General features: G+C 42.1%; 1 protein-coding gene and 5 non-coding genes across 6 annotated transcripts; 2 read left to right on the top strand and 4 right to left on the bottom strand.

Moving 5' to 3' along the window:
• Nucleotides 1–565: 565 nt before the first annotated feature.
• IL4I1 (interleukin 4 induced 1) lies at nucleotides 566–4686 on the top strand. Its single transcript, XM_010173051.2, has 6 exons — nucleotides 566–829; nucleotides 1366–1478; nucleotides 2289–2490; nucleotides 3006–3074; nucleotides 3333–3466; nucleotides 3852–4686. Exons 1-6 carry the CDS (start codon nucleotides 566–568, stop codon nucleotides 4684–4686), a joined length of 1617 nt encoding a protein of 538 aa, XP_010171353.2.
• A 1331-nt stretch (nucleotides 4687–6017) lies between these two features.
• Nucleotides 6018–6091, bottom strand: TRNAN-GUU (transfer RNA asparagine (anticodon GUU)). Its single transcript has one exon. It is a non-coding gene; the product is annotated as a tRNA-Asn (tRNA).
• Nucleotides 6092–6533: 442 nt separating this feature from the next.
• On the bottom strand, nucleotides 6534–6605 carry TRNAP-UGG (transfer RNA proline (anticodon UGG)). Its single transcript has one exon. It is a non-coding gene; the product is annotated as a tRNA-Pro (tRNA).
• Nucleotides 6606–7031: 426 nt separating this feature from the next.
• TRNAT-UGU (transfer RNA threonine (anticodon UGU)) lies at nucleotides 7032–7104 on the bottom strand. The gene has a single exon. It is a non-coding gene; the product is annotated as a tRNA-Thr (tRNA).
• A 1025-nt stretch (nucleotides 7105–8129) lies between these two features.
• On the top strand, nucleotides 8130–8211 carry TRNAL-AAG (transfer RNA leucine (anticodon AAG)). Its single transcript has one exon. It is a non-coding gene; the product is annotated as a tRNA-Leu (tRNA).
• A 680-nt stretch (nucleotides 8212–8891) lies between these two features.
• TRNAV-AAC (transfer RNA valine (anticodon AAC)) lies at nucleotides 8892–8964 on the bottom strand. The gene has a single exon. It is a non-coding gene; the product is annotated as a tRNA-Val (tRNA).
• Between the last annotated feature and the right edge of the window lie 119 nt (nucleotides 8965–9083).

The following is a 9083-nucleotide window of genomic DNA, read 5'->3' as shown; positions in this document are numbered from 1 at the left end:
ATCCAAACCATTCTATGATTCTATGATCTGTGTGACAATCTCCATCTAGTTTGTCCATCTTTCTATCTCTTTTCTCCTCCACTCCATGGAAAATGTCATGAATTCCTAAAGTATGAGAAAGAGTTGATGGGACAAGAAGATTGTCTTAATTAATTGCTCGTGAATGCCATTAATTAACATTCTCCATGATGGAGTCGTTATTTAAAAGGGTCAAACTCATCTTGGGAACTCACCAAGAGAGTGGATGCCATGAATTTACCATTCTTCATGATGGAGTCGTTATTTAAAAGGGTCAAACTCATTTTGGGGTCTCACCACAGCAGGTGCACGAGGAGAACATGAGTATGGAAGAAAAATCAAATCATCTACGGGCTTGATTTCACCTTTAAAATCAAATAAATCACATTCGGTGACACCACTTGAGTCCTGTTTGTGGTCATGAAAGACCTGTTGATGCCGGATGAGTTGAAAATGGATTTACTAGATGTTCCTCTTCAGGGTTTGGACACCAATGGAATCCATTTGTGTTGTCACCTCCCTCCTGGGCTGTCAGGAATGAATTTGAATGTCAAGTCCCTTCATTACATTGTTTTCTTCTTTTCTTCTCTTTCTAGTCCTCTTCCAAATACTCCTGCTAACAGGTCTCCTAAATGCAAAGAGGTTTCCATGTTTCCCTGAATATTGCCTTCATGACAAAGACTATGAGGAGCTGCTGAAGATCATCAAAGATGGGTTAGAACCTGCAACTCATCCAGCAAACGTGGTCATCATTGGTGCAGGAATAAGTGGGTTGACAGCAGCAAAGTTGCTCCGAGATGCTGGCCACACGGTAAGTGGTTGTATGAGAACCATGAGTACCAAATGGTGACATTCATTGCTGGTAGATCAACCATGAGGTCGAGGTCTTCATGAGGTTCATGAGGTCTTCAAATCCTACCTTAAAGACAGCAGGTAGGTCTAAGGGTTTCAAAACTGCATTGACCATCTCAAGGTGCTGGATGAAATTCAAACCCATGAGTTTCAAAGAAGGTTTCAAAGGCATGGAGGGACAAGTTGGTGCCTTCTTCTGACTGTTTTCAAAACTCTGGTTTATCCTTCCAGCACAAGAACCATCTGAACCAACACTAAGATCTTCTCAGCAGAAAGTAGGTGTCCAAACGTGGCACACAAGTTAGGAACTGAGAAACTGCCTTGTAGATAGAGGAATCTTGGTCAATACAGAGAGGGATTTGGATCTAAAGATGGTTCATTTGACATCTGGAGGTGACCTGTCCCACCCCTTGGGCCAAAGTGCCTGTGAACCTGTTTTGTAGGTGATAGTCATTACCTGAACATCTCCAAACCCCACCTTGTCCCTGTTTTTAGGTTACCATTCTAGAAATGAGCAATCAGGTTGGTGGACGGATCAAGACGTACCGACCAGAAGGACAAGACTGGTACGTGGAGCTGGGAGCCATGCGCCTACCAGTTAAGCACAGGTAAGACAGTGTCCTACTTCATGGCCATGATCAGATGAGGAATCAGCCTGTTTTGAGGAGCAAGGCTGTAGTCTGAGATGGGTCTGAGGACCTGGATGTGGGTCTAGCACAGAAGAAGGGAACTGCTTGCCCAATCTCTCCCCCAGAGCTTAGTATTGGCCTTAAAGGGACCAAAAAACCCCCCACACCATCATCTCCTTTTGAGTTGGGAGAATGAAAGAAGATCTCTCATCTCAGTATCATGTCCATGCATGGTCAGACCTCTCTTTTTGGAATTCACAACATGAAGATGAATTTCTGTTGGGTCTGGTGGAGAAGGCATCCAACCTGGGTTCTCTGAGAGGGTGGAATCAAACAAAGCTCAGTCAGAAGCCAAAATGAGATGGGAAGAGGTTGTAGGTGAGTCACCAACCACACCACATGCCAAGGAGAAGGATCAGAGCCGTAGGGAAACCTCTGCTTCCTACTTCAGCAGAACATTGCTCTTCTTCCTGATGACATCCTTGTGCAACCAGTAGCTGGAGAAAGCCCAAGCTGAAGGACTCCTTTCTCCATAGCCCCATAGGAGTTGAGAACAGGCAGGAGAACTTCAAGCAGCAAAAACTAGAGATGGCAGCACCTTAAATAGCCACAACCTCCACTGACAAGCCAAAATGAGATGTGGCTTCACCCAACATAGTCAATGAGAAATGGGCCTTTTATGCTTCTAATGTTTTGGTGGCAGTTCTTCTGGGTTTGGTTGTTGGCAAGAACTCATCCTCATGTACTCACCTCCTTTTTTTTTTTAATTAATTTTTAATTGTTTTTAAGGCTTGTCCATGAATTCATTAAACAGTTTGACCTGAAGCTCAACCCATTCAACCAAAGAGATGACAACACCTGGTACTTCATGAACGGTACACGGATAAGAACAAAGGAAGTGGACAGAAACCCCAACATCTTAAACTACACGGTGAAACCATCAGAAAGAGGCAAAAGCGCTGTCCAACTCTACAGAGAAGCACTAAACAAGGTACCTGTCCCACCTTCCAACAACGTTGCTCACCCAAGAGACACTGAATTTATTTCCTTGGAGCTGTGGTGGACCTTCATCAGCATGATGGGTTGAATCATCACAGAATGTTAGGGATTGGAAGGGACCTCAAAAGATCATCTAGTCCAATGCCCCTGCTGGAGCAGGAATTTAAGGTTGAGAACAACTCAATGATGAGTTGAGGAAGAGTAAGATCCTTTTAGAAGAAAAAGCAGAAAAGCTCATTCTGAAATGAGGGCAGATGGTTGCAAAACCTTCTTAATCCACGAGATTTTCTCTGGAACAGATTCACCAAGACTTGGATGAAACAGGAAATGTCCCACCAAGGCACAACTTCCCCAAAACTTAAAGTCTCCACAAACTCTAGCTCAGCTCCAAGGCTTACCAAACCTCCAAGACTGAATCCCTCAGATGAATCCAAACAAAATTTGGGGGGATACTTTGAGAAATGCACTTTTTTTTCCCTCATTAATAGATCAACTTTTCTTCTCTAGGCTTTCAAGAACTTCCAGACTACAGACTGCAAGAAATATCTAGCTAAACATGACTCCTTCTCCACCAAGGTAAAAGGTTGGGGCTTGAGAATAAATTTGATCCCCTCTTGCTGATGATTAACCTGCCATCCTTGCTTTGAGAAGGGATCTGAATGCCTCTAGACCTTTCTTCTGTAGACACTTGCTAATCAATGGTGTCTTCTGCTAAAGAAGTTGAGGAAGGAGAAGGAACGAAGCAGCAGGGCATGACTTTTGGCTCAGGAAATTAAGGAGATTCATGGACTGAGACGATAACCTCAGGTGATGTCTTCTTCTTGGCTTTTCTAGGAGTATTTGATTAAAGTAGGACATCTAAGTCGAGGAGCGGTTGAGATGATCGGTGACTTGTTGAACGAGGATTCTGGATTTTATCTGTCCTTCCTGGCCTCAATGTGGGAGTTTGATATCTTCTCTAATGAGAGGTAAGATGATGTCTCTCATGGCATTTTGTGCTGGTCCACAGCAAACCACCAGAAGAAGTAATTTCAGTGCTGTTAGATGTCTGAATGGGAATGACTCTTGACTCAAAAGGCCACCAAGCTCTGTCCACAGCAAACCACCAGAAGAAGTAATTTCAGTGCTGTTAGATGTCTGAATGGGAATGACTCTTGACTCAAAAGGCCACCAAGCTCTGTCCACAGCAAACCACCAGAAGAAGTAATTTCAGTGCTGTTAGATGTCTGAATGGGAATGACTCTTGACTCAAAAGACCACCAAGCTCTGGTGGGATCTCTAGAAGAAATCAGGTTGTACAATTCCTGAACCCCAATTGTCTTTCCTTCATCTCCTCCTTCTTCTTCCTTTCAGTTTTGATGAAATCACAGGAGGATTTGACCAACTACCTAAAGCTTTCCACAAAACATTGCCCGACGTCATCCAGTTCAGTTCCACAGTGGAGAAAATCATGACCAAAGGAAATAAAGTCCACGTGTTTTACCGCTCTCCAGACACTCTGGCCCCAACCATAGTAACTGCAGATTATGTCCTTGTCACATCCAGTGCCAAAGCCACCAGGCACATCCAATTCCTGCCACCACTCTCTCTTCCAAAGACCCACGCCCTACGTTCCATCCATTATGGAAGTGCCTCCAAAATAGCTTTGGCTTGTTCTGAGAAGTTCTGGGAGAAGGATAGTATCCGAGGAGGACAGTCCATCACCGACCGCCCTTCCAGGTTTATCTACTACCCCAACCACAACTTCTCCAGTGGTGTGGGTGTAATCCTGGCTTCCTACACCTGGAATGAAGATGCTGAGTTTTTCTTACCTCTTACAGATGAAGAGTGCCTGGATGTGGTCCTCCAAGACCTGGCAGATATCCACCAAGTTAGCAAGGAGTATCTACAGTTGACCTGTGACCAGTATGTGATCAAGAAATGGCAACTGGACAAACATTCCCTGGGGGCATATGCTGCTTTCACCCCTTACCAGTTCGTTGACTACTCACAAGCTCTCTTCCAACATGAAGGTAGGATACATTTTGCTGGAGAACACACAGCTCAACCTCACGCCTGGATTGACACCTCCATAAAATCAGCCGTCAGGGCTGCCAGCAACATCCACCACGACAGCGGCCAAGCTCAGATGTTGAATGAGGAGGAACAGGAGCAAATGGGGAGTTCCTTGCAGAAGGAAGATCTCTGAGGAAGGACTTCTAGGTTGAACTTCTTGAATGTCACCAACACGGTTTGAAGGCACTTCTGATGGTGTCGATCTGCTTCTTTCTGAGGTGTTAAAGGACAAAACTCAAAGAGGACTGACTGGCATCAGACAGGACTACTAGTTAGCTGGTTAAACACTTAACGAGGGTAAGAGGGAGTGTTCAACTAAAAATTAACATCTAAGGAGGTTTCATGACTCATTATCTTGGCTCAGACACGCAGCAGTAATTCCTAATTTATTTATGTACAAAGTACTTCAAGAAACGATTCAGGTGGAATAAAAGTGGTTATTTCTCCAGTTCTTTGTGTCTGAGATGCCTCCATCTCACTTTAACCACTTAGAAACTCATCAGCCATCTGGTTGGGTCTTCTTCTCCTTCCAGAATTTGGGAGATAACTCAATTGGTTTTGAGTCATCATCTCTGTAGCCCAACACAACCATTCCTGATCCCCATGGGTACCAGTCAGGATGTGATCCTGATCTCCAACCTCCACTGTTTCTTCTACCCGTCTCCCATCTAGTTGAGCTCAAATCATGGCCAACATCAAGTTCTTGAGATAAATTGAATATCCTGAATATAAAAAAGCAAATCCAGAAGCAATAAAGCTTGTGGACAGAGGTGTTAATGGTTTTTACTGGAGTTTCTCCACTAATTTTTGTGTTAAATTTCAAAGTCTTGGAAATTCAATCTGGGCTGTAGATGGTTTTGAGGGGGTTTTTTGGCAATTAAAGCTCATTAGCAGCGACACTCTGCAGGTGTCACTGATGATTTTGTGGTGAAGGTGGAGGAAAAAAGGAAAAGGAAAAGAGAAAGAAAAAGAGAGAATAAAAATATTATTTGAAAAAATAAAATTAAAAAAAATAAAGAGGGAAAATAAAGAGGGAAAAGAATTAAAAAGGAAAAGAATTAAAAAGGAAAAGAATTAAAAAGGAAAAATAAAACTGGGAAAAATAAAAAGAAAAAATAAAAAAAGGATAAATAAAGGGGGGAAAATAATAAAGGGGGGAAAATAATAAAGGGGGGAAAATAATAAAGGGAAAAAAAAGAAGGAAAAGAATTAAAAAGGGAAAATAAAGGAGGGAAAATAAAGGAGGGAAAATAAAGGAGGGAAAATAAAGAGGAAATAAAAAGGGAAAATATAAAGGGAAAATAAAGAAGGAAAAGAATTAAAAAGGAAAAGAATTAAAAAGGGAAAAATAAAACCGGGAAAAATAAAACCGGGAAAAATAAAGGAGGGAAAAATAAAAATAAAAAAGGAAAAATAAAAAAGGAAGAAGAAAAAAGAGGAAAAAAGAAAGAAAAGACCCTCCCGCGTCCCTGGGTGGGCTCGAACCACCAACCTTTCGGTTAACAGCCGAACGCGCTAACCGATTGCGCCACAGAGACACGTTAAAACGGCTGAAAATACAGAAAAATGATGCCAAGATCAAATTTCATTAATTTCTCCCAAAGCAACCAATATTGCCTTTTTTAAAATTAAAAAAAATTGCTTAAAAATAAGTTACAAATTACAACAATAATTTCTAATAAATTCAAATAAGTTCTAATAAATGATAAATAATATTTTTGTTTTAAAAGAAAAAAAAATTTTTTAAAATTCCTTAAAATCAAAAAATAAAAATTTGCTGAAAAGCAAATTATTCTTTCACCTTAAAACAAAATTCGAAGCCAAGTGATGCCCAACGAATTTATTACCAGCGATGTTTGAGTTTCTCATCATCTGGAGATGATTTCAGAAGCAAATCCTGGAAATTATGATAGAAAAGTATAAAAATCTCCCCCAAAAAGGATGATGATAATTAAAAAGTGTTGAAATCTCTCTAAAAATGGGCTCGTCCGGGATTTGAACCCGGGACCTCTCGCACCCAAAGCGAGAATCATACCCCTAGACCAACGAGCCAGATAACAATTGGCTTCTTCATCCTCATCTTCATCCTCTTCTTCCTCACCTTCCCCTCCCTACATCATCCTCCTGCAACTTCCTACTGAGATGAGGAGTTCAAGGATCTTCTGTCCTCCACAGACTGGAGAAAAAAACCCCCAAATCACATTTTTCTCACCTATTTTCAACCAATTTTGCTACTTTCATAAACCACATCTCCAAATTTTCACAGAAATGGGTTGGAAACCAGGAAAAAAATCCCATTCTCCATCCACAGCTCAACATCCATCCCAGGAAAACCCCAAACACGTCATTTTTTTCCCCACCACCTTCTTGCCAGAAGAGAATCTACATGGCAAAGTAGAGAAAAATCCCATTTTTCATCAAGAAACACCCCAATTTTCCCAAATTCTAGAGAAAAAACCAACCCCCACCACCCCCCAGAGGCTCCAGTGAGATTCGAACTCACGACCCCTGGTTTACAAGACCAGTGCTCTCACCCCTGAGCTATGGAGCCACAGCAAAGTCCTCTTTTTTGCTCTTTTCGCCCCAAAAAATCCAGCACTGATGGTGTTTGCAGGTGATGAATCCAAGCGTGGTATCAAAAAGTGATGTATTTAAGGGAAAAATGGGATGGGGATTGGGATGAGAAGATGAGGATGAGGATGGGAAGAAGGGGATGAAGATGGGGATGGAGATTGGGGTGAAGATGAGGATGGGAAGAAGGGGATGAAGATGGGGATGGAGATTGGGATGAGAATGGAATGAAGATGGGGATGGAGATTGGGATCAGAATGGGATGAAGATGAGGATGAGGATGGGAAGAATGGGATGAAAATGGGGATGGAGATAGGGATGAGAATGGGATGAAGATGGGGATGGAGATTGGGATCAGAATGGGATGAAGATGAGGATGAGGATGGGAAGAATGGGATGAGGATGGGGATGGAGATGGGGATCAGAATGGGGATGAAGATGGGGATGGAGATGGGGATCAGAATGGGATGAAGATGAGGATGGGAAGGATGGGATGAAGATGGGGATGGAGAATGGGATGAAGATGGGGATGAGAATGGGATGAAGATGAGGATGAGGATGGGAAGAATGGGATGGTGATGGGGATGAGAATGGGATGGTGATGGGGATGAGAATGGGATGGTGATGGGGATGAGAATGGGATGGTGATGGGGATGAGAATGGGATGGTGATGGGGATGAGATGAGGATGGGAAGAAGGGGATGAAGATGGGGATGGAGATTGGGGTGAAGATGAGGATGAGGATGGGAAGAATGGGATGAAGATGGGGATGGAGATTGGGATGAGAATGGGATGAAGATGGAGATGGGAATGGGGATGAGGATGGGAAAGGGATGAAGATGGTGGTGGGATGGAGTTTGGGATCAGAATAGGATGAAGATGGGGATGAGGATGGGATGAAGACTGGGATAAGAATGGAGACGGGATGGGATAGAGATGGAGTTGAGGATGAAGATGAGGAAGGAGCCAGACAGCAGAGCAAGGTGTCACAGGGCGCACCAGCAGGGTAGCGTGGCCGAGCGGTCTAAGGCGCTGGATTAAGGCTCCAGTCTCTTCGGGGGCGTGGGTTCGAATCCCACCGCTGCCAGGAATGCTTTTTCCTATCCAGCTTTTCCTCCTCTTTTTTTTCTTTTCCTCTCCAGAAATGTTTTATCTCCTTTTTTTCCCCCCCCAGAAAATTTTCCCTCCCTTTTTTCTCCCCAGAAATATTTCCCCTCTTTATTTTTTTCTCCCCAGAAATATTTTTCCTCTTTTTTTCCTCCCCAGATAATTTTCCCTCTTATTTTTTCTCCCCAGAAAATTTTCCCTCTTATTTTTTCTCCCCAGAAATATTTCTCCTCTTTTTTTTCCTCCCCAGAAATATTTTTCCTCCTTTTTTTTCCTCCCCAGAAATATTTTTCCTCTTTATTTTTTTCTCCCCAAAATATTTTCCCTCCTTTTTTTTTCTCCCCAGAAAATTTCCCCTCCTTTTTTTCTCTCCATTTCTCTCTCCATCTTCCCTTTTCCTCCCATTATTTCCCTTTTCCTTTTCCCTCCTCCCTTCTTCTCCTTCTCCTCAAGCAATCCAGGAACATTTTAAATCCATTTAAACATTTATAATCCATTTAAACATTTAAAATTCATTCCCCACCTGCCTTCCTTCCTTATTTATAATCCATTATCCTTAAAAAAAAATGCATTTTGGTAAAAAAATTATTTGTTTATGTTTTTTTTCACTAATCAAAGAATTTTTCGAAGGAAAAGAAGAAAAAGAAAAACTAATGAAAGTGTTTCTGCCCGGTTTCGAACCGGGGACCTTTCGCGTGTTAGGCGAACGTGATAACCACTACACTACAGAAACCACCATGTGGGGTATAGTCTCGCTATAACGTCCTCTAATTAAGTTGAATATTAAGTCGAATAACTTAATATTTACAGATTTTTAATAATAAAAGAGTAAACTTTAATAATAATTAAAAT

The sequence above is a fragment of the Antrostomus carolinensis genome, unplaced genomic scaffold (genome assembly GCF_000700745.2).
Source record: "Antrostomus carolinensis isolate BGI_N321 unplaced genomic scaffold, ASM70074v2 scaffold10158, whole genome shotgun sequence".
Lineage (NCBI taxonomy): Eukaryota > Metazoa > Chordata > Aves > Caprimulgiformes > Caprimulgidae > Antrostomus > Antrostomus carolinensis.
The sequence above is the reverse complement of the archived record's forward strand: the minus strand, read 5'-3'. Positions and strand labels throughout refer to the sequence as shown.